The 26,096-nt window shown below is 41.1% G+C and overlaps 1 protein-coding gene across 1 annotated transcript in view; it reads left to right on the forward strand.

Moving 5' to 3' along the window:
- NTNG1 (netrin G1) overlaps nt 1-26,096 on the forward strand; it is a 152,271-nt gene that overhangs the window by 48,712 nt on the left and 77,463 nt on the right. Inside the window, exon 2 of the mRNA XM_009884783.1 lies at nt 13,751-14,391. Within this exon, the coding sequence (XP_009883085.1) occupies nt 13,751-14,391 (641 nt within the window). The remainder of the gene's footprint in view (nt 1-13,750; nt 14,392-26,096) is intronic.

Genomic DNA, 26,096 nt, shown 5'->3' on the forward strand with positions numbered 1-26,096 from the left:
GCCGCTGTAACCCCTTCACAGAAGGCCACCAAATTCGTCAGGCATGACTTGCCCTTGGTGAAGCCATGCTGGCTGTCACCAATCACCTCCTTGTTTTATATGTGTCTCAGCAGAGTTTCCAGGAGGATCTGCTCCATGATCTTGCCAGGCACAGAGGTGAGAAATGACTGGCCTGTAGTTCCCCAGGTCTTCCTTATTTCCCTTTTTGAAAATAGGGGTTAGATCTTCTCTTATCAACTTACTCTGTGATAGATTGAAATGTATTAGGATAAAAGGAATCCACGTCCTTAAAATTTACCTTCAGGCATCCCAGCAGGCAATTGTAGAAAGTCTGGTTTTTCCCCATTATAGAGAAATTGCATTCAGTCTCTCCTTGTGAGAAACCTCCCCACCTAATGCTTACCATAAGTCAAATATTTTTTAGGGTGTATTAATTCCACAGTGTTCATGAGTTACGATTGTTTCATCCTGGCATATGCACCCAGGCTTAATCTAGGTAGAGGGTTAACAGCACAGGTAAAGAATTGGCGGCGCAACGGTCATGTAGGCAAACAGCATTGAAATGCCAAGCACCACCGCATGGCCCAGACTGCCCTGTTCTTACTAACAGGGTTTCCCAAGCTAGCCCAATTAACGTGCCAATGAGGACTCCTTGGTACAGCAGAGGCATGCAGCAGTTCAAAGTAGAACCTCATATTGCAGCGGTCTTACCACAGCTCTACGGTGAAAGAAGCCCCTTCATCTGCAGATTTGAATTACTTTACAATCCACTCAGTAAGCAAGTGTGGCTCAGTTCAAGGGAATTTGTTGCATGCTATACATCCGATGCCTTAACTGAAAGTATTACATACGTTATCATATGCCTTCCGTGCACTTAGAGATGCTCTTGTTTTATTTGATGTAGAAGAGTCTCATTCAGACTTGGGAGGTACTCTGTGTCATTTGGGACAGCAACTGAGGACATGAAATATTTTTTCGGGACTGGGTTTATCCCCAATTCCCATTGCTCTGAGTCTCCCACCTGAGGCAGCAGTGCCCGAGGGGCAGCGGCAGGGATCATGCAGGCATGACGCCCCTGCCCTCTGCATGGGACAGAGGAGCAGCTGCTTTCTTTCTGCCTGCCTTGCCTCCCAGCCAGTTGGGATTCTCCAAATTTCAACATTACATGCTGCGATGAAGTAAGTTTTGAAAATGGCGGGTTATTAGCAGTCAGTGCAATCGCATACCATACCTGAACTGTAAATTTGCAGATAATAGTGTTAGTACAACTTATTTTAGGAAATGATTGTATATTTTTCGAATAACTGTGCAGTTATTTTTTATTATGGGTATATGTAATAAAGGAAATTACATGATGATCTCCAGCACAGAACTGAGCAAATCACCAGTTTATCACAAAGTTTGCAACCCTTCCTCAAAAGATACCGTATGGTTTTTTGATTGAATTACTTATATTGTTGCAGTATCCTAATGTGGATTTGATGAGTGTCTTCCTTCTCTTTCAAAGCACTATGTGCTATAATCTGAATGCGCAGAGACATCACACAATTCATTGTGAATACTAATAAGACATCACCTCACTGTATAATAAAATTCAACATTTCTATAACAAATGTGGGTATACACTGTGATTCATTAAAAATATTTATTTTATCATCCTGAGAAACACAAATGAAGGGAAAACAATGTAGCCCACCTTTTAAGAGAAATGAGGTGAAATTGGATTTCACTTACAATTGTCATTTTTGTTTATGTTCCTTTTCATTCTTTCTTTAAGTGGTTCACATACACGCAAGGGTCCTCTGAGCCTGGGAATTCTGTAACAAAAAATGATCAAATACAACAGAAATTAGTGCAGATTCTATGGCAATAGGAAGAGGTATTTTTTTTATATATTAAAAGCAGTGTTTCTGCATAACATCAGCAATTCTAATTGCGGTGTTTGACATTCAGTGTTAATCCACCAGCTCTAAAGCTTATTAAAAATGGCAGTAGACACATTGGTAATACAGGAGCAGGTCAGAAATTGTCAAAAACAATACTGACATTAAGAATCAGAAATAAAATTATGGTTATTGTAGAAATACAATTTTACATGAAATCCACAGGCACAGAATCAATAACACTCTGGAGTGGGATGAACAGTGCCTACAGATGCAGACAGTCCCAGAAGCACAGCTCAGACATTCCCAACAAGAAAAGAATTTCTTCCATCTCTTTAGTCCCTTTTATTTGTTGTCTGGCTCTGCAGTTTCTTTTCTCTATGGCATTAGCCATAGAATTAATACAAAGACAAAAAAAATTTCTCTTTGAAAAAATGTCCTGTGGGGCAAAGGAAAAGGGTCTATTCCTGGCGTAGCTGCCACTTGTAAGAGCACTAATTACCTCACCTTTCTCTGTCTGATCTCCCCCAGCTGTAACTTTGCGGGCAGCTGAACATACTTAGTAAAACATCAACCTATTTTGGTACTGCTCTCATGAATATACACATTACTTGGTGTAGCCTGTGCAGGTATTTGATTAGACCAACTCTTCTAAGATTTGCTTTTGGAAGAAATAAAGCAAAATTTGAGATACTTTTTTTTTTTCTTTTATGTTTGGCATCACATTTGATAAAAGTTATTTAACTATTGCTACTACTTAGGAATTCTCTCTAGCTGTCTTAAAAGTCTCCCACAGAGGAAGCAGGAATCTCCCCAGGAAAACTATTAAAGCCGACAGTGGTTTGTCACAGGCAACCATTAATGAATACCGTGGAGGATTTGGTATCCTTCTGCTCATTGTCTTGCCATAATTCATACTCAATATCCCACAGATTATGCAGAATGACTGACTGTTGTCGCTGCACATTTAGACAAGCAGATAGCATCTTTTAAGTTGATGGAAATTATAAGTGGGAAATAAATGGTAAGATCTGTTTCCTGAGGGTGAATACTTAAACAAGAACTCTGTCTTTACAAAGCCAGTTGAGTTTGGGTTTGGTTTTGTTATTTCCCCTTTTAGTTTCTTAGTACAGGATTTGTGTGTTTTGGTGCATGAATATAGTTTTGTATAAACTTTGTGTCAATCAGAATAGCTTGATACAGTGCATTTTGATATCTCAATCTTCATCATGACAGTTTGCCAGTGTTCAGAGTAAAATGTAAAACCTACAATCGCAATGAGATAACATAACATGCCTTCCATCAAACTCAGCTGTACTTCACAGGTGCAGCATATTCTACAGTTCCACTTTTAGGAAAGCATAACATTTTCAGATAAAGCAAAGGAAAAAATCTGAAGCGTGCTCACACATATGCATACATATAGGGAAGAAAAAAAAAATACTGCCTGTAGAAAAAAAACAGAATTCTTCATACCTGAATTTAGATGGTAGAGATTGCTACAGAAATACCTTTAGTGGAAATACCTTTAGTGCAGACCCCAATAGCATTTGCAAGTGCTATGTTTACATCTGTAGGAAAGGAAATAAACTGAACTTATCCTAAATCCTGCTACCCTTTGTAAAAATAAAATCGTAATGATGCCATGGGGTGACATGTGTAGTGAAAGTCAGTTTGTTGGGACAGAACTGGATGTGCCCAAGTCCAATACACATTTACTCGCCCAGAATAGTCTTTTACAGCATAAATAACACTTGCACATCCAAGTAGCTATTTGTATACATAAACTACCTTTTAACAGATAAGCATGAGGATGACAGCACAGGCATAATTTAGCTCTTTGTTCACGATTTAGGGTGCGCTTTCATGTTGCCCTTAAGCCAGTCAATCTATCTGCACTGCTTCCCTCCATCCCCAGCTGTTGCATCCCTTCTGGCAACATCAGCACTCATCTGGCCAAGCAGTACATCAGATCAGAGACTTGAGTCAGTGGAAAACTAAGACGGGGGGGCAAAAAAAGTACTTGCTTTCCAGACACATTAACCATCACATCCAGCTCACCGCTAGGCCCAAACTTGAGATCTCCCAAGTTTGCAGGAAAATTGTCCTTAGGGAGGGGCTGCCAGCTTGGAGACCGTCAGCTCCCCGGCAGGAGTGCAGGGGAAGGCGAGCAGGGAGAGGGCTGAGCGAGCAGTACACTGCTAGATTGCAGAGTGATGCTTGCTCGAGGCAGGGCTGAGCCCACAGCAAAGGTGCAGCTCTGAAAGAAAGAGTTTTTCCAGTGCATCCACTGGAAGTTGCTGGACTGGAAAGAAAAGTGGCACAACAAGATTTTTTTAAATTTTTTCCCCCGATTTTTTTTTTTTTTTTAAGTTCCCACAACAACCCCAGAAAAGTTAAGTTTCTGCTATTTTAAAGAGTATCCCCATACTAATTTTGTGTAAAATTAGCATCAGTGACTGGCAGCCCTTGGTCTGTTTTGCTGTGCCATGAGGAAAAGGTAGGGCCGCAGACAAGTGCATGTCTGCAGCCTTACACCCACCTTTACAAATGTGGCCTTCAAACTGCCTGTGTGAAACTATATGATACTGCTTTGTAACTGTAATTTGAGCTTTTCTGGATCTGAAAATTGCCAAATTATTAAGCCCTAATTATGAAGCATAGTACCTATTGTGTTCAGTCGGCCAAACCAAATGGGCAACTTGGGCCGTTGCGTGAACCACGTGTGTAAGCGTTGAAGTTGGTTTTGTATATTCCCAGTGCAACAATAGCATTTCAGACTTCCACTACCTAGTTTGATCCTGCACAGAAGCCAATAATATGGAGGTTAAGTGGATGTCGTTTTAAAAAGTTTTTTCTTCATGTTATTTGCTTTCTAGGAACTGCCTGTACTAGTGTGGACTTTTCTTATTACACTATACTTAGATACAGCAGGAGCAGACAAAAAAGCCATTATTGTTTAAGGATTATTTGTTATTTTGCACTATACATTTTTGTATTGTGCTCATGTAAAATACTTTTAAAGTTTAAGTCAAATACAGCAGTCTTCAGTTTCAGTCTAAACAGTTGGACACTGTAGAACATCTGCGTTCTATTAAAAAGCTACAACAGTCTGCTTTGGTGGACAGTCCGATAATTCTTGAAGCTATGTTAATGAGCCACATAGTGTTTTAGAAACCTTCCAGTTCAAAAAGTACCGTGGCAAAGAGAAGAAAAGAAAAAGACGGGGGTTTGTACATCTTTCTCAATAAGTAAATAATACATACAACATTATCATTAAACTATTTAAGTAGCAATTTGATGATGGAAAGTTTTAGTCCAGATGTATTAAGGACAGAAGATTTTTAAACTTCAGTGTAAGCCCATCCTATTATATCCAAAATCCTACCATAATAAGATATAACTAACCAGTAAGAGCTCAGTGAAAAACAGTTTTCACTGTAACACCCTTTAAAATATAAACACAAGTCATGATAATTTTCTCCTTTAACAGAGAGATCTAGATCCATCTAGTTTTCATTTAATTCTTTACAAAACCGTATGCTCATTTCTCAATAACTTCAGAATTTTTAATTGTTTCTACACTGCTCATTTCTGACCTCTCGTGGGAGTTAGCATGTGCATGACTATGACTGTTTTTTAGGGCTGCACTGAGCGGTCTACATGAAGAACTGTCCAGGTAACTGAAATTACCACAGGATAGGGTTGCATTGAACACTCTTGTAGCTCATCAGTTAAAGACCATATCAGCAATTCCTTCTGCTCACTTCAGTTGATTTACACAGAAATCAAGTTGAAATTCTTGCCCTGTATCTGCAGGTATTCAATTGCCAGGACTCACAGCATCAATACTTTGCATGAGCCTCCACAGATGTTACTCAAGAGCTGTCCTCCAGGAGGACAAGGAAACACCTACCACAGGAGTAGGGGCCACAAGGTCAGAAGATGGAGCTTCTTTCAGAGCCAGTTAGAAAGCTCAGAGCAACCTTTTGCAGAAGCCACAGCCATCATGTCCCACCTGCCTCCACCACTGTTACAAAGCATATTTTTTGTTTGTCGGTATGAAATAAAAACATAGGACTAGTTACATTTACTTATGTGTTCAATTATGTTATCTAATAGAAGAGAACTCTCACACATCTTACCCACTGAGAAGAAACACCAGCCAAGTGCAGCTCACGGTGATCACCCTGCCCTGTGTGGAAGGGTTTGGTGGTCCACCCTCAGCAGCGTGGTATAGGAGCCCACCCAGACTGCGACATTCCAGTTTCCTCACACCATAAGTCTTCCTGAAATTTTTCCCAAAACAAAATCCCCATGCTCCCATGATTTGATATCCCATGATTTGATTTCATACTCAGCTACTATAAATCTGCTCTGCTGTTGCCTAGGGCAAGCTTGTGGAGCTTTGCATTTCTGTTATGTCCATCTTCTCACTCATTGCACATCCCTCAGCAAGAGCAGAGCCACCCAACACATGTGGGAGCAGAGGACCACCCCAGCACCAGCTGTGCCTTCACCAACGGGCACCATCCCACATGGCCTGTGGGAGCCCGGAGACACAGAGGACCATCAGCAACCACAGGCACAGCAAGAGGATGGAGCAGGGTCACCAGGAGAGCCCTATCAGGAGCAGCAGGGCTGCAACACAGGCCTGAAACCCACCCAGGAAAAAAGCTAAATGCAGGACCCAGCCTGAGCTGAAATAGGGTCTAGGCCAGGGGCCCAGGTGGGGCTGGTCAGGGTTGTTAACACTTGTGGGGCCCTCCCTGCTCCCACAACATGTTTCTCAGACTTCTTGCTATCCATAGATTTCCTTCGTGGACCAAAAATCTGAATTCAGTAATTTATAACCACAAAAAAAAAAAAACAAACAACAAACAAAAAGCAAGAAAAAGCTAGGGTTTTTAGTGTTTCCAGCACCCTGATTCTCCCTGTCGCCACCAAAGTGATTTGATTTCTCAGTTTTTTGATGCTTGTATTCCCTCTGTGATCGCTGTGGTAACTGAAACTGTCTGTCCACAATAACGGACAAACCTGCCTTTGTGCTGGCTTTCCCTTACCCAGGGGTGACACCTTTCAACTGCAGTGTTTGAGACATCTTTTTTTGACGCCCACAATGGCTCCCATTCTGAATTCATGGATAGTCCAAAATAATCGGGAAGCGAGCAAGATGAGATCTGTATCACAGCACAAAATGTAAGGCAGAAACACCCGAGGTTGTTGTTGCTGACAGTAGAAGCTGTTCCCAGTTGTGGAGACCCCCATTATTTCCCTCACAACTTCATTGCTGGAGCTCCTGCAGGATGGCTGGAAAAGCAGCTCGGACAAAAATGCACTGACATGAGCTGAGCATGACGCTGGAGATCGATACCCTCTGCTGCCTTGCCCAAGGAGCACTCTCACGCATGACCTGGCTTCCCCAGGACAAGTGCCAATGCGCTGAGAGAAAGGGATGCTGCGTCCCCTGGGATTTCAATTTCTCATACCCAAATATGCATCCGGCATATAATGAAACCTGGGTTTTCTTGGAACATTTGCTGTATTGTTCAGCCAGAGCTCAGCACGATGGGGTCCCAGCGTTATGTACCTCATGACATTGCAAAAGCTATAAATAGGAAAGTGATTATATTGCCAGACACCTGCTGATACAAAAGGAAAACACCAATATTGAGCTGAAAAAACAAAACCATACTTGGATCAGTGCCAGTAGATCTGCCTTAAGATACCGTTAAGGCCAGAATGATCAAGTGGTCAAAATAATAATCATCAAGGTTGCCAAGTCAAAAATAGCCTCAGAAGCATAAAATTACCAACTAGGAATAAGTAGGCTTCCCCTCCCCCCCAAAAAGTGGGTAGAGGTATTTCAGAGAAAACAAAATTCCATTTGCTTCATAAAGTAAGTTGAAAAGCATTTCCAAAAAAATGTAACTAAAAAGAGAGAATGTTTTGCTAGGAATTAAGTGCCTTTGCCAAATGCACCAATGCATGTGGTGGTGCCAATATTAAAATGCTTTCCTGTGGTACATTTCAGTTCATAATATTGGAGAGAGTCATGATCTCATAACCTGAGAGCTACCCTGAGGGCCAAGAATGCCTTCACGTGATCTACCAAACAGTTTTGGAAGAAACAGTACAATATAATCGGGGATTACAGAGTTCATCATGCAAAAGCATTTCTCTCTAATTCTGCATCTATATGTAAATTTCAGATAGGATCCCATACCTCGTGGAGGTGTTGTCATGAAAATTAATTAGCGGGGTCAGTTTTCCATAAGGCAAAGTGCCAGATCTTTCAAAGCTTAAATATCTTTTAAAAATCTGAATGTTAAGGACCTGCTTGCACCAAGTTTGTTGCAGGATTTGTTAAGCATTATTATTTATTTTTGGCCGGTCAGATCCTCCCTGAATTAATCTTTTTAAGTCTCCACAGGAGTTATTGATTTAAACATGGTTTTATTTTATTCTTGCTGGTTTTGGGGACTGTGTATTTTTCAGCCCGCAGCTCAGAGTTCAAAGTGCTTGTCTGGCCGTCCAGATGCCTCTCACTTGGGAGCTCTGTGAAAGAGCATCAAATCTGCCACTGAGATTTTAGCACTTTTTCTTTCTTAACTTAAATCACTTTAACTTAAAATGCTGTCACTGCAGTGATGAAAGGCTATTGATGGTAAAATGTTCTTGTCTACAGCCATCCCTCTCTTCATCACAACAATAATTCTGCAGACATTGACCGAGACGCTCTCAAACCAACTAATGGATGTACTGAGTTTGATAACATCAATTATCACGCGACAGGTTCTGTGCCTTGCCAATCCTCCACCTCACCGACTGTTTGCCCTTAGTAGGACAATGCCTAATAAGCAGTATCTCCCAATTAATGGTTCCATAATCTGGCTCTGTCATGGTAAAGAAGTAATTCCTAGTTAGAAACAACATGCAAAATTTTACCATTAGGGCAATTGATGCTATTAGCTATTACTCTCAAATTAGTCATCTACAATGTACAGCATGCTACCAAGCGAAGTACTTGTAATGATCTCTTGGAAAGGAAAACGGAAATACTCTATTGTTTCCAAAAGTGTGACTTGAATGCAGTAATTTACAGCACAACCTCACCCCAAACATGAGTCAGGCTGTATTTATTTCTTGTCTTGTGCATCTGAGCTAACTACCTTGAGGCAGTGATATAGAAATGGGTTGCTGTGACTCACTGCTTGAAAATTTATTTTGCTCCTTCTTAAAATCTTGGCCTGCTTGACCTCAGCAGCCTTCACCAGTTCGAAAATGCAAGTTATAATCCTCTGTAGGGATTTAGCCAGGTGTCTATTACAGCGTGTAATCTGTGATACAGCTTCCAATATTCACGCTGCAGAAAGGTTAAGCCCTTCTGTCTTTGTTCCTGAGTAAAAAAAAAGTCCATGAGGTGTTAGTGTGGACAGGAAGCAGATTGAAAGAAGCAACATCTTCAATCAAGCCCTAAGCCTGTGTGGATGCCACTGAGGAGCCATCCTGATGAGAGACAGGCGGCTTCGCCTGAGCGAGCGGCAGCACTCGGACTTTAACCCTCAAACGGCAGCTGCAGCACCACTGCCGGCTCCTCTGCTGATGTTCAAGGGTCATACTGCTGCTAGACCTCTGGTTTTAACCAAAGTTCTCACTCTAAGGTCTCTGTCCCATCCATCACTGAGTTGTTCCTGAAGATGCACTTGGTAAGACACGCTCCTGCCCGGTGGGCACAAGGGCAGCCCCAGCGCCCCATCCCAGCTGGGGACACCTGCAGAGCACCTCAGTCACCGCGGTAAAAGTTCAAGCTGGCTGGCACAAACAGACATCGCTGCCTGCTAAAACAAACTCAGTCCAGCTAATTGAGGGGAAACCCTACTGGGACCAGTCAGCCCTAGTCAGCAGCTTATCAGGTAACTCTGCTTTTTCCAGCCAGGGCTGAGCATGAGCAAACTGTGTGATACAGCCACGTGCCCTCGCCGTGCCTGCAAAATGGGTACCTCCTCATAAAGCCAAAACTTTTAGGCTCTGTCAGTGGTTTTGGTAATGTTTTGAATTCCATGAGCAGCCTAAAACAGAATAAATAGCAACTTAATTTGCCTGCCTGCAAGGAGCTATTCAATATCAATCTCCAGTTACCGTACAGGAAAATAGTGGGTTTCTTTTAGATAGTTGTGGTATTGGGAAAGCCTCAGCTATGTTTTACGCTAATTGGCAGTAAAGTGTTTGGAAGTATTTAATAGCGTTTAATTATTTATAAATCTCCTAATGGCTTAAATACTGTTTTGAAAAGTTATAAATATTTTCCACCTTGTCCAGCTGAAGAGCTGATGCTTGGGAGGCTTAAATGAAGATCTATTTATGGTCGCCTGCCGGTCACAAAACTCCTTACAGCTGTTAACGTTCCAGTCCTTTAGATGTCCCCAACAGAGATTTGGCTTAGTTTTCACAAATTGGGGCAAGTTTCTCTTTGTTATATTCATTTTACTGAGATGGAGGTCTTAAAGAGGATTATCACAGAGATCAAGACATTAAAATATGTAACTAATGCCAGTTAAATCAATTGTTTTCATACTAACAGTTACTGAGGAACGTTCAGGTAGGGTAAGACCCCTTTACACTGTTTTGGTAATGTAAGTATGACTTCACATGAAATTACGTTTAAGATTAATTAGAAGCAGTTTAAAGCCAAGTTGCTGGTAGAGAAAATGGGGATCTGATTCCAAGCCTCTGAAGCAATAGTCACGTTAAATTACATCAGTGATTACTGCCATGTCAGTAGGCAGAACTTACCTAAACTCGTCATTTCTCTCCCCCTCCCTGTGTTAGAATTCAGGACATTTATTTTATCAGCTTATATCAACTTAGATTTTTTTCTCCTAATTTCCTCTCTAGGAGACTGAACTCCACACCGGTTATTTTGGTGTCATCAAATCATTCGCCTCTTAAAAGAAAATTGTGTGCTATAAAATTAAAATAATAATTGAATTTATTGGGGAGAATATGCCTGAAGCTTTTAACTAGGATTCTCATTTGCAGTGATGTCCTTACCCCAGGGTTCCAGTGGCAGGTTGTGCCACTGACATTACCTCTGGTAAGAGTTTCATGTCTAGGACAGCACTGTGATTCTGACCCATTTCTCACTACGCTCTGCCATTAATTGGCATAACCTCCTCTTTCCCGAAAAGCTTTGTGCCCACAGAGATGTAGCCTACCATTCACCAGCAAGCTAGGGCTGATTTCTAGCTTTCACTGCACCATTTTTCTAGGTACCATGTTGCTACCAGCTCTCATGATCTTAGTGCATTCACACTAGCTTGTGTCTTGTCACAGCCCCGTCTCCCAGCGTTCTCTGATTATCTTGGCACCTCAGCTTTTGCTCAAAAGGAGAAGGTGAAAGAAAAAAGGAGCAAAAGAAATCAGCTCTTACATACAGAAAGAAACAATACGTCCCACACAAGCTGGGTTACCCGCTGGAAGTCATTCCCAACTCCTCCAACATTCAGGGACTGGCGGATCAGAGTGGCTTTAGTTTTTAACATGAAGAATGACGACAGGCTCAGTGGTTGCTTGTGGAGCGGGAAACCAAAGCCATCCCTCAGCAGTGCTTAATGCACCTGTCTGGCTACCCAGGAGCATTTATTCACCATGTTCCGATACCCATGACCTCCCAGTGAAGTTGTTTTTACCAAAGTGATGACAGAAGCATAGACATCATAGGTACACAGGCGGCTTCGTGGTGACAGGTACAGAAGTGGCCGGGTTTTTCTAGTAAACCTCAGGAAGGTGTGATTTACGCAACTCTGAGCATTTTCTGCAAAACTGATATTTATATATAGTCAAAGGGTCTGGAACCTTATAGATTTCACAGTATGTATATTTTCCCTCAGGAAAAGGAAAGGCTTAAGTAGGTTAGCAAATCCTGCCGTTTGTGTCTGATATATTAAATGGAGCTTAAATAATAAAAAATCTGGTGTTTTCTTTATTCTGCTTGAAACTTATTTTTGATTTTCACTGTTTTATTCAAAAGGAAGGCATAGAAATAGCAACCGTGAGCTTGAAATCAGAGCTGTAACAGGGACTTATTATAGATACGTTTTACAGAGTATTTTCTATTACAGCTGCATGCTTTGAAGCCGTCAGTGTAAGAAGCAGTGGGCTGCTTTTCAAATAACCCTTTTTGTTGTCTTGTAGTTTTTTCCTAGCTTCGAGTCCCACTGAATTGTTGTCAGTTTTAGCATTCAGCTGTATTAATGGGAAAGAGAGAGAGAAAGAAAATAGTATTTCCCTGCCCAGGTGAGAGGAAGTTGCCAGTGGGGAGGTCAAAGCGAGTGCAGAAGTCCTTTTGCTCATGTTTCATGGGAGTACATCAAGGAACAGAGCAGTAGCCACGGTGGAAACTCATGTTTGAAACTCATTTCCCGCTCTGGATGGTGTTGAATCGCTTCATTGCCCTGAGGCTTTGAGACAGAGAGAAGCATAACTGTAATTATAAGAAAGGAAAAGGTTGATTATCATACCAGGGCTCGTTCTGTTTTCAGGGTAGGTGAGGGGAACTCTGATTAATGACAATAACAGCTACACTTATGCCCCTGTTGAGCACTGGTACATATAGGCATGTGCATCCTTTTCCCCAGCAGTGCTGACCATCAGTGAAAAGAGGCATGGCTTCTTCCACAATCCGTAAGATGGAGGGAGGGATACAGAGCAGTGGTTGCTCTCTGGAACAAACGCAGAATGAACAAGTAGCAAAATATTAATGTACTGTTGAAAGCCGAAATGAGATAGACGTGATTCAGTGCAGCCTACGGGGTCTGATATCCTGGTAACTGCTGCAAGATATCCCCAATCTGCAGACAAAATAGCCTTTGTGAAGAAGCAGAAGATTGTAGTGTGCAAGTTAATGCATCAAAAGGCCAGGAAGAGAATAATTCACTTTCACCTTGCTACAGAGGACAAGCAGCAGTAAAAGCTGTGCCCTATTGGCAAGCTTTTTTTTTGTTGCTGTTTTTAACTCAACCCCCAGTTCAGACCTCCAGCCACCTCGGCAGCGTTCCAGCTGGAGCTGCTGACATCTCCCACCTAATCAAGTGCTGGATTATCTCGCCCAGATAAATTGGAGCCGTTGCCTCGTGAAAAGTCTTTCCTGAAGTACTTTGCTACCCTGTAATAAGATGGCAGATGTCTGAATCAAGCCCCAGAGCTGGTAGAGCATGGTTTTTCTAATGACTTTTGGTGGGGAGTGTAAATGTTTTAAGGCAAGCCGGTGCTAAGCTGGGAGCACAGTTAAGCATAATAAATTTCACCTCCAAGTGAAAGGAAACTTGAAGGTGTACTGGGTACTGGGTAATACCGAGTACATATGGGCTGCGCTGCTGACCTCAAAACACTTGCCCTAAAAATTACTTCTTTTGTGAACGGAGCTCTTGAGGAACACACTTGATTTAGAAATAAATTCCCTTTGGCTTCTGCATCTTTCTAGGAAGAGTTGGAGTTACTGAGATATTAGAGACTTGCTTACTGGTTTTGGTCTTTTGTGACTCAATTGCTGGTTCAAGTGGTTCAGGGTAAATAAACTCTTTTCTTTCTCTAAAACATACTAAGGAAAATATTTATGTTACAGAAGCAAGGGTGCTGTATATGTGTGTGTGTGTACATTTTTTTGTACGTTTTTACTTCAACAGGTGAAATAGCCAGGACAAATCTCATTAAGATACAGGTATTCCTTGCAAGCATTTGTGTTTTATTTCTTGGTTTCACTCCTGGAGAAAAAGCAGCAGTTCTCATGTGCCAGACAAGAAACATCTTTATGTGTGCAGTCACATATACCGTGCCTCTTGTAACACTGCTTTGCTCTTTTCCAGGGAAATCCCTACATGTGCAATAATGAGTGTGATGCGAGTACCCAAGAACTGGCTCATCCTCCAGAACTGATGTTTGATCTCGAAGGAAGACATCCCTCCACATTTTGGCAGTCCACGACTTGGAAGGATTATCCAAAGCCTCTTCATGTTAATATTACGCTCTCCTGGAACAAAACCATTGAGCTGACAGATAACATAATTATCACGTTTGAATCTGGCCGTCCAGACCAAATGATCCTGGAGAAATCACTCGACTATGGACGAACATGGCAGCCCTACCAGTACTATGCCACGGACTGCTTAGATGCTTTCCACATGGATCCAAAATCAGTGAGGGATTTATCACAGCACACAGTCCTAGAAATCATTTGCACAGAGGAATACTCTACTGGGTACATGACAAACAGTAAAATAATCCACTTTGAAATCAAAGATAGATTTGCTTTTTTTGCTGGACCTCGGCTGCATAACATGGCTTCTCTTTATGGCCAGCTTGACACGACCAAGAAGTTAAGAGATTTCTTTACCATCACGGATCTGAGGATAAGACTGCTTAGGCCAGCAACTGGAGAAATATATGTAGATGAGCAACACCTGGCACGCTACTTTTATGCAATTTCAGACATAAGGGTATACGGAAGGTAAGAGAATACATACCTTTAGAAACAGGCATGTATGTTTGGTTTTAGAGGTTATTCAAAACCGTTTCTGTCCTCAAACATGATGACATTTTCTGCCAAGACATGTTCATTGGAAATCTGACTCAGCTGAAGCCTGTTTTGGGTCATACTAGAAGTTTCTGACTGAGCGGCGCAAAGTCCCGGGTGTTCGCTGTCACTAACCTGGGATCTTAAGCCCTAGGTCTCATGAGCAGGATAATATTAACAGGTTCTTACGTTGCCTCGGGAATTCACCCTGGCATTAGGACATTTTGTGCTTTATTGCAGTTGGAGCCTCATCTGATGACAGTTAACTAAAAAGAGAGATCTTGTTATATCATTTGACTTTTTCAGGCATTTAATGTAAGCTGTGATTGATACAGCAGCCCTTGTGCAGACCCTTCCCAGTAGGTCTGGCTATGAACTGCCTGTGAACAAGGAAGGCGGCAGAGATTAGAGTCCATTCCTTGTACTTTAATTAGCTCTGAAATGCAGTGAAGCTGAAGTAAAATGAAAAAAAAAAAAAAAAAAAACAACAAAACCCAACAGTGTTTTGGGAAGACTGATTTGAATATAACAAAGATGAATACTCAGCTGGGTTCCAGACAAATAGTCCCTCTGGGGCAAGCAGTGGCTGGTATCAGGTGCCGTAGTCCCAAAAATAATAACTGTGCAATGACATTCCTATTGGGAAATTTTCTTCCCAACTCAAACTAGCAATTGACTGGTGACCTCAAGCAGGAGGGTGATACTCCTTACATGTGTCTTGGATGCCAATTTGTTCAGAAGAAATAAATGGGACCTTCTCTATTAGCAGTTCACTCACCTCTGTAATGTACCTTTTCTTTCTCTTCTATTTCTTCTGTAGAGAGTTCAAATATTCCTTTTTAAAAGATTTTTTTTTTAAGAGAAGCTAAGTATCAAAACGAACAGAAAAGCTAATGTATCTTGGAAGGCCAGGGCAATTTTTGCAGATACAAGACTGAGTGAAAAAAAGAAAGACATTGATTATATAAAACTCTGTTGACTGTATTTTTATTATTCTTGTAGTGAGTTTGCCATTTTCTACCTCTTTTATACAAGCCTTTCGTGCTCATAAGCATTTCCATATTGCAAAAATCGGTACATAAAGTCAAAATAGAATCAAATTACTGTGATGTAATCTATTGAAAAATATTCATCTAACTTCATGTAAAGGAAGAATCGATGCTATGTACAGGTTTGAATGCACAAGCACTTTTGCAGTGCTGATATATTTTTATATGACATCAAAATACATCTCTTAGGACCGTAGATTTAGCATGTAGTTACAATCTTCTGTGTCCACACCAAATACATATGCATCGGTACAGAATCACTAATTGAACATGTGAAAGGATAAGATAAATGTTGCTGTTTTAAGAATTGTTATTGTAACTCTCATTAGTTACATTGTAAATTATTTTTCAGACCTCTCTTGAGAGGGCTAAGTGGATCAGGGACAGCTTAAGATACTGTTTGAAATAGTTTAGTAACATTAGCCTCTGTATATAAAAAAATGACACATATGTTGTATTTAACGTGTATCCTTTCTCCATTGGGCCCCTCATAGGTTAGCTCTACAGAGGGATCATGTCAAAGCTCAGGATTTGAAGGTCCTTACACTTTAAGGAAAAGCTGCTCCCCATCTGAAAACCCATTTGGAGCTTAGTCTGACTTCAATTAGACTATCAGTACTTTATCAAAGAAAGCATCTGAAGGATTAAAAAGGAGTGCATTGCATGCAAATGAGAAACAGAAACCTTCTGAGCACATCTGGGGTGCAGCAATCTTCTGAAAAATTATCTATAAAAATGAAGCATGACTGTAGAGAACTTATCTGATGCTGATGCTTGTTGTCTAAATGCTGCAGTAATTGGACACGTGCTTTAAAAGAAATATCTGATGTGTAATAGTATCTCAGTACATTAGATTCATGTGAATTCTTATCGCTCTTCGGCTAATGAGAAGAACAGCTCTTTAGGGATTTGGTGGCCTTTCCTTCAATACGTAGTGAGCTCTCCTTGTTCAAGAATTTATAGGCTTGCTTACTGCGAAGTAGCTGTGGGGCTGCAGTACGCAGCCCCTGATCATTTAGTCGCTCCAAAGGTAACTTGCAATAGGCCCACTCTCTCCCAGTTTTAGGTATTTTTTGTCTCCTACCAGAAACCTTACAGCCCCCACCCCAAAGAGTCTCAAAATCAGCATTTATGGCCACGTGCCCAGGCATACCCTAAGCATGGGAACAAGGGTTACCAGGGGTTTTGTGCCACTGTTTCTGAGTCAGCTGAGCTTTCCAGCCCTTGAAAGTTAATTTAGCGTGTTAACTGGAAATTAAGCTGCAAATTTTTTCTTTTTTTCTTTTTTTTTTTTTTGCTACAATGTTTCATATTCTGGGCTTTGAGACCTAAATATTTATATACAATTATTAAAGCTAGACTACACTGTTCCATGAGGACAGCATACAAAGGGACGTTACAAAGGAGCTTGACGTGGTGGATGTGTGATACCAGCAGACAATTTTTAAAGCTAGTCCTTTTACTGAAAAAAAGTAACCTGTAGGTTAAATACAGTTAAAAACACCAAAGCTTATAATAGCATATTTCTAAAGGCAGCATAAAATGTCATTTTTTTCACATTATATGTTTGAGATCAATGACAGTAAAAAGCATCTATCTTAAAGCTGCCATATTTAGTATACAAGGCGCTGGAGTGGTTAATACTTCACAACAAATTATAAATGGGAGATTTGCCCACTTAATATAGCGTTTGTTTTGTCATTGCTTTGCATTTTGGTGTGAAATAAGCCTTCACATTAGTGGTGAAAGCCTGTGTACTCTCAATGAACACCTCACCTCCTCTATTACCACCTGTTTATTCATCTTCAATTTCCCACTTCCATTGTGTATGTCTTAAGATGATGAAAAAAAAGGAAACGTGGCTGTTAGCAATTTCAGCAGCCCCATTGTGCTCACATTATTCAAGAAAGCTAATAATCCTCATGAACTTATTCTGACTTACTGATGGTCTGCTTCACTAAATCAGGGTGATTTTTTCTAGTGAATAATGGACGATGTAGTGTGCCAGTACCTTAATTAAAGAGAGCCTCTCTTAGTCTTGATCTCATTTTAATTTACAGGGTAATACTACAATAATATCACTAATGGAAGGTACATTAAAGGGCATCAAGTAGCATTAACTGTATTAAATTATGGCACTTGTGTTAATTAACTGCTGAAGCAAGATGGTCCTAACAGCTAGAAAGGTCGACTAATGCATAAATAAAAGTCTTCTGGGATGGGAAACTAAGAAAGAGCAGACATTTTTCCGCTGGTCTGGCCTTGCTGCAGAGAATCAGAGAGTCTCCTGTGTGGTACCCTCCCTTCACTGCCTGCAGAGGTGGCCTGGGCTGTCTGTGAGCTCTGCCTGTCTGCCATTCCACGTGAAGGACAGTCCCGGCAGTAAACTGTGAGGCACAGCTCCCTTTTTTTAACTCTTTTTTTTTTTTTTTTTGTAGGAGAAGTTGACTAAAATGCTGATAATAATTCCTTTGAAGTCAAGCAAAAGGTTCCTAGCAGATTTTGGATCAGGCTGCTAAAGGTTTAACCGCATTCGTTCCAAAGTATTTTTGCTTTAACTGTTATATTGTCAGTGACCTGTACATTTATACACTGTAAATTAACTGTAATTCGGGCTGCTAGTAAAAAAAAACTTGCCCCGGTGGGTGACAGAACGACTAGCTGGCTGAAACAAATGATCTTATTGCTTTTGGGTGATTAGGTTTTGATCTAAGAGCCACCAGTTTCCTTCTGACACCAGAATATCCAGCCTCTGTACAATGTTATTAAGCCCTTTGGAATTTATTTTTATACTCTTCTCGCCTTGAAGCTTCTATATTTAAGCCCCAGGGTTTTCTGACCCTGTCTCAGCTACGATTGCAGTTCCAACAGCAATAGAAACCTCTAACTCACAGTACGCAAGTGAAAAGTATCCACAGTTTTAACAGTTTCTTGCTCTCACATTCTCTCTGCTGAATTTAAATCCATCTCAGAATCGGAAAAAATTACTCTGAAGGAAAGCGTATTTGCTGCTTAGGGGGTTGGGGCTTTTTTGTCTTTTTAGTCAGCCTGCCCCTCCTGCCAGCTGTGACCCTGAACTGCTCCGTATCGCTGTGGTGGCTGTGGGGCAGGTGGGGGCCATTCCGCTTCAAAAGAGTTGATCTGCCTCCCCGAGTCGGGACTCTGCACTACGGCCTTCACTGTGAAGGCTGGCTTGTACCAGGTTTCCTCCTCTGGCTTATTCTATGGCTGCATTAATTGGATTAAATCTGTATGTTACTCTGGCATACATTTGTCAACGCTATAATGATATCCCTCTGTAATTTACCCAAAGGCAGAACTTTGCCTCAGGGAAGTGATAATATATAGAAGTGCTTTAGTTTTATTTATAATAGAAAATGTTTTCATTAATGTTCAGCTCAGAACCAGACCATCAATATGAAGATGTGTAGGCTTCAAGCTTTTAAGAAGGCAACTGAATACCATTCTTGTTTCTAGTATTTATTTACCATACTTGAATACTCTTTGTTTTACGAGAACACTTGCATAAGCAGCTTGCTCTCCTTTGAGATTTGCATTAGTACTCGGAGGGAATCTAGCAGTTTCTCCAATTAAATTATGAACTCATTAGAGAACAGGAAAGAAAAAGAAATGTATGTACTTAAGAGCATGTCAATTTATCTTTAACTCCCAAGTGCAATTAGCTTTTTTAATATATCTACTGTAATATGTCACTAAGGAAAATAGTCCTTCATTTTTTCTAAACAAATCGAGGATCATCAGGAATTGAAATAATTAAATGGTCACTGGTCACATGAGCAGTCTCCAATGATTTACTCACCGTACAGGTGTCCTGGGTGGGTTTTACTTGTGCCCATGTTCAAATAACACTGGTTTCCACCCACCATCCTGGTGACACAGGTCTTGCCCATCAGCTCAGAGTGGTCTCAGCCTTGTAGTGACAGGAAGGGGAGCAGAGCATTAGAGTCTGGATGGTTGACTCGGTCTCTAATTCTGCTACGCGATTTTGAAACTAGTGGGTTTAAATCACCGGGTTTCACTCCCACCTTTGCTCATTAGCATTTGATCATCTTTTCTTGGCTCATTTTGCAAGATGTCAAGTATTTCCATACTGATCTTCCTCAGCTGTCTTTCAAGGAAGCTCAGTATTGTGCAGGATCAGGGTGTTTGAGGAGAGGCACCAAGCCTTTTTGTAGTATAATTCATTTTGCCGTTGAACATTAAAGGAGTAGAGATGAAACTCCTGATGAAAGAAATGAGAATTTTTCTTTCTTTATTACTTTGTATGCTGAAAACCTATCCAAAGAGCCTTTCTGAATAAATTCAGTCATTCCAATATCTTGCAGAAACTTTCTTTCCTTTAAGCTTTTCATTTCAAAAGAGTTCAATTTAGTGCAAAACTGAAATAAGCTTAAGGATCTCCTGGATCACAGGTACAAGTGCTTCCTGACACAGGGATGTCCTTCAGGTTGAAGTTAAAGCTGGAGTGGTACAACGTATTACCATCTTAAAAACTTAAAAATTTCCAGCAATTTCACAAGTTACAGGAAGTACCAACTTGCAGGGGTTTTTTTGTCTTTTATTTTTAAATTTAACATTCTGATCCCTTCCACGGGTACCAATGTGCCTGCTGTTAGTTTTGTCCATCTCAGTACCTAATTATATGTGCTTATAAGCTGATTTTTCCTGGATAGTCCTTAGGTGTGAAGTGCCTCAGAAGGCAGTAGTTGAACCCAGAATATCCACACGCTTTGCCCTACACAGGTGATGTTTCTCTCTCTCTGTTAATCTTTTTTGTCAGTTGTAATAAATGAGCCATAGTTCAGCTGTGATGTAGGGACATATTTGAAACTAAGAGTTAACTTTGCTGCATTTCCTCCTATTTCCCTCTAGTACAGTGCTGTAGAAAATGCTGTGTATCACTCTCTATAGGTTACGAGAAGTTAAGTATTGAAACGAGACCACACCTGATACTAGTTTCAGATGCCATCCTGTAAATTTGGATTAATTTCAGTGAAGTTACTTGTATTAAACCAATGAGTTTCCAATGCGTTCACATTGGAGGAGTGAGGGAAAACAAGTGATGGAGAGGAAGGACAGAAGGAAGGAAAGAAAGAAAGGAGGGAGGACAGAAGTAAGGAGGCTGTCCCACCTTCTGTTTAAAAGAAATGAGAGAAAAACACACCTCTCAGTCTTTTCATCCCCACTTATCTTCATACAATAAAGCTGATGTTAAGCAGGACAGTTCTGCTGAGTCCAGTGATTCAGTCACATGGAGATACCTATCCAGAAAACTGGAAAGTGAATTAGTAAAGGTCAAGGTCTAATAGTCTCATTACATGGGGTCTGTGAGAACCCTTCCTCTCTTTCACTCTTGAGTCTGTCTCTGGGATTAATGGGCCTCAGCAGTCCCAGTGCACAAAGGGATCATCACAGTTCCTACCCGATTGCAGCGAGCTGTAGTGCAAATGAGTCGGCACCAAAGATCCCTAGTAAAACACAGGTAAAACCTCTTGTTAATTGGGCTGAACAACAGAGTAGTTTTCAACACTGCTGTAGTTCTGTTTTCATAGAATATAGTCTTGTTCATGGAAAAGTAAGAAAAGAACTGTAGAGAGAAACAGCAATGTTGTGAATTTAGCAGGCAGTAATATGGTCAGGGGAAAGGACATGAGGGGTTATGCTGCAGGTAGCATTCCCAAGACAAAGTCTGGCTGCTGACACATTCAGGAAAGCAGGACTGTGCTGTGTCCTGGTTAGATTCGTGTGACATGGTAGAAATGAAAGGACTCTGAATGGCAAGAGGCATCCTAATGACATTAGGAGGGAGCAGAAACTGGAGAACTTCTTGATATACTACCACTCCTGTATGAGATCACCTTTAATTTTTGCAGCACACCAAGTCCTTGGAGCCTTACAGTCTGTCTGAACAGCATCTAGTCGCTTACACAACAGTTCATCCAGACCTAAGCAAGTAGCAATTAATAAAAAGGAATGATTAGTATGACTTTTATGTTGGAAATGCTGCTGTACTCTGGAGTAACATAGCTGTACTTCAATGATGATTATTTTGACAATTCTGGAGTGATGACCACTGTTTTAAAATAAGCCTAAAAACAAACAAAAATATTTCAGGAAGAGGATGATAATTCATAGCTTCATACTGTGGGTTAAGGCTGGTCAGACCTTGAGACATACTATGGATAATGCAATACATATGGTACATAAACAAGCCCGTATCTCGGTGCTGGAGGGCAGTTTTCTAAAGTTATGCTCTTTCTTTGAACCCTTGAGTCTATCCTCTGGCTTTGATGTTTGTGCAAATGTCAATAGTTGTCTGCTTCTTCCATGTAAACTCCCTGGAAGACCTTGTGATTCTTTTCATTTTCAGCCTTAAATTCATTTCTGTCTTTATGGGAGCTATGCAGAATATCTTTCCTCTCTGCCATGCAGTATCCCCACTTCCACCCTCTCTCGATGTGTGTTGGCCTGTAATATGAGCCAATAGCTGATATATTAAGATTTATAAAGTACTTCGAAATACACTGAAGAAAGATTGGTAGAGAAGCACAATGGATTGTTATAATCTGTCCTCCCTGCACCATCACTCATAACCGGGCGTGTAACAGGAGTACTGGTACAAATGTTAATGATAGTAATGCTGTCCCGATGACAGAGGGACACACGGTGGTTCATGGTTAACTGCCATCAGTATTTCTGTTACGCTGCACATTAAACCTATTAACAGCCAAAAAGATAACATTTGAATACAATAAGGATATATGCATTGAGATCTGCATCTTCACACTCAACTAATTAGTTGCCATCGACTGTTTTCACTTTGCTCGGTGACATGTGGTATATAAATCATTTCAATATGTTAAATGCAAATGGTTGGTAATAGGGTAACCATCTGCTCACTGTTGAAAAGTTAGCAGAGGAATATAGTAAGCTGTAGTTCTAATAACGATGCTAAACTCACATCCCTGAAATACCAAATATCTAAAAACAGCTGCCTCCACTAATGCCAACATTACTAATACGTCTCTTACCCTTTTCATTTTCAGAAGTAAACCACATATTGTAAAAGGTAATTTTGTTCTTCAGCATGAACTTGACTTCAAGGCTAGAGTCTGTAACAGCAATGTGAACCACCGTAGCTCAGAGCCTGATCTTTTTCTCAGATTGTGTTGAGTGCTTTTGAACGGCCAATAAATAATCAGGCTGCCCACTCTTCTCAGGACATCCTTTCGTCCACAAATATAATTAAACTCTCTTCCTCCCCTAGCCCCTGCTGCCAGGCCCTTTTTCAGGGATGACATTATTTTGTAAGTGATAGATAGTTGGCACATTGCTGTCTGGTAACGTATTACGCTAGAGACCATCAAAGGGTGCCTTCCATCTAATAACCTACCATGCCCCATGAGCATTAAAGATCACCACTGCAAAGAGGGATCAATTATTTTGCCACGGACATGTATTATCAGGGGCTGTCACATACCTTCGTAATGAGCATTTCTGGATACCGAAGTGACAAAGTAATGCATTGGAAAATTAGTAGTGGGACAAGAGTGAAGGACTGCCTGCCAAAGTTGAGGCTATGCCTTCAAGCTAGAGCAGCTCCTTCTCTCCTTACCCATTCAGTCATCTGCTGGTCAGGGTCACTACCACAGTGCCGATGTGCTGGCTCCCCCATCAGTAATATATTGCATTATCGCCTATCAGAGAGATTAATATGTTCCCGGACTGAATTCCCGAGATGTGGCTCTAAGCATTAAAGAAGCTGAGGAATTAATTCGGCTCTCACTGTCTGCATGGCAAAGAAGTTTGTGATTTCATCAAAGTCGGATGCTAGTGCTGCCGTGGCTTTCTCAAGCCACGTTGGGAGGGAGGGGTTGGTGTTTGTTTGCGGGGTTACATCTGGCATGGCGGTGTCTGATTTAAGATCATGCTTCCAGGGAAGCACCTGCGGGGGAAGAGGCTGCAGGAGAGCTCATTAGCCTGGCGGTTTCTCAACCCCAGGATGAATTACAGAATAAGATGCTTGCTCTACAGGGTCTCGGAAACCTGCGGCTTTGTGTAGGTGTGCTGTCCTGTGAAGCTTTCCAAGTTTAAAAAAATGTTACAGGGAGGCGTTTTTGTGCTAACACATTTTCCTTTGTTGCCTTGCAAGAAAAGAAGCGCTGGCTGAAGGCTGCACACATTTGGTGACTCCATTTTGATTCACAGCGAACACTTGCCTGTCTCAAAATGGGGTGTCTGCGCTTTAAAGTTATCTGGAGCATTTATAGGCAGAGCTGGTGTGATGAGCAGCGCTTTATAATACCTCAAAGGCATGGTGCCAGAGCTGGGAATTTGATAAGCTGGGGTCCTGAATTGGATTCCAGCAATGGTCACAAGTTTTAGGAAGCTCTCATTTGAAATTGCAAGCAGGGGAAAAACAGGATTCTTTCTCTTTAATTGCATTAGTTTTATTGAACTGAAGCATTGCTTCAGTTCCCAGAACACTTTATATATATTTTAATGCAAGTTACCAGAGACAGAATGGTTGCAGGACCGTTTATTGTTTCTGACTTTTATATTTGCTAAAATTGATTTTACTCATTTTCCCATTTAACTCTCTCGTGCATTAAGAATCTTTAGACTTTGGGATGGTGTTTACTGAAGTCATCATAAACATAGTAATTTCAGCTTCTTTGATTTGGTAATGCTTCTGTAGTGCTTTTGTTTAGACCTGTTCAGAATAGCCAGGCCAAGCCACGTGAATGTCACTGGAGTCCAGGAACCTCTGGTAGCCTTTTGTGCAGGAGAGGGAACGTGAAATTCATTCCCTCAGTAGCTGATCCTTTAGTTTATTTGATGTATGCTGCTGGAGTTCACTACGACACAAATGTCCTGGTCATCAGATGCTTCCCATCTGTTCTTTCAGGGGGAGAGAGAGGGTCATTGGAGAAATTTGGGTTTTTTTAACCTTTCTTACCTTGGCTGTGTTTTTATAGCTTTATCACATTTTAATTAGCTTTAGATCATCTCATTGTATTTATTGAACTGTGGGCTGCTTCTTCCCTTACTTAGAGCTAAGGGTGTTGATTTTGCCACATAAGCACAACCAGGAATTGACCTGAAAAAAAAAAAAATTCAAAAAATTACTATCCCTGCCCCCCCCAGTTAAAGCACAGCAGGACCTGCGACCTGCACTACCAGGGGAGCGGAGCCAGCAGGAACAGGGTGCAGCGGTGGTAGTTGGGACAGGGGACAGAGCTGCAATATGAGAAGGCATCTGTTTTGTCAGTGACCCACTTTGGGGAATCCTCCTTCCGTCGTCCCACACCCTGCATACCTCCAGCTGCTCATTTCTCACTGTCTTCGCTTCTCTTTTTGGTGATCATCGCTCCATCAGTTGTGTCACATGGGGAGTCGCTGCCCATGTGGCTCAAAGAAGGAATGGAAACCTTCGGCAGGAACATCTCAATTTACAATGAAAAAGTAAACCTATTATACTTTGTCAATGCAGAAAATTGCTTATCATTTAACAAGCTTCATTAAAGTTACTGTGCTTATGGAACCGTGCCTCCCTTCCTTTGAATGCCCCTGAAATAATTCTTCCAGCAGGACAGCAAAACAGCAAGGAGCCAGTTACATTTTTAATCACTTCTGTCCCATAGGAAATGCAGTCTGCCAGCAAGGGCAGCTCCTTCCCCTCTGCAGCACAGGAGAAGAATTAAAAGATGGGAAGCTGTGGTTCCAGAATGGTGTGTTACAGTTATTAATGAGGTAAAGATCAAATAATCTGAGTGTCATTAACTGCTAATATTCTGCTACTGAAAATGTTTAACCCAATCTACAAGCTAGATTTGGGAAAAAAAAGGAGTTCCTTTTCCTTCTGTTTTTTTCCTGAATGGTGAATGGGGAGTAGAGAAGCAGTTGGATGTAAGGAATAGGGAAAATTAAAGTAATATTTAATTTCTCCTCTACTGTACATATCTCAAAAGAAAGTTTCAAGTGTAGAATCCTTGCACACCCAAACCAGTTTGCATCATTTTACCTTCTCATCAGGTAAATCAGTTAGTCACTGCAGAAGTAACCCTCAACATGGTGATTCTTTCCGAGATTCATCCTTTAAGGTGGATGACGGCAACAGCCTTAGTTCTAACGTGTACAACTATGTCATGTTTTAGACTTGAAGTCTTAAAACATACCTCTGGACTTTTGGTTTTTACAGATACAGAGTCTCTATATTGAGGGATCAGATTCTGAAATCTCTCTTATTTCTAATGGCTACTTTTGGAGACTAATGCAGACTTTGGATTTTGTGCTCTATAAGTTTGTTTGTCTGTTAACACTTCATAAAATATACATGCTTTAAATAGGAGAGATGCAGGAGAGTAATACCACCAGAATGACCAAGGGTTATGTGTCTTGATTCCAAAAGCAGGTGAAGTATGTACTTTTAACGTAGCTCGTTGGTATCCTCACTGTACGGTCATTCCCAGGTTTTGACTAACAAGTGCACAGTTAGTGTGTGGCTGACATTCAGCCTGCCCATGAATTGTGGAGAGGAGATACATATGCTCTAAAGGCTTCATACAA

Source organism: Charadrius vociferus, unplaced genomic scaffold (assembly GCF_000708025.1).
Source record: "Charadrius vociferus isolate BGI_N301 unplaced genomic scaffold, ASM70802v2 scaffold163, whole genome shotgun sequence".
NCBI classification, from domain to species: domain Eukaryota; kingdom Metazoa; phylum Chordata; class Aves; order Charadriiformes; family Charadriidae; genus Charadrius; species Charadrius vociferus.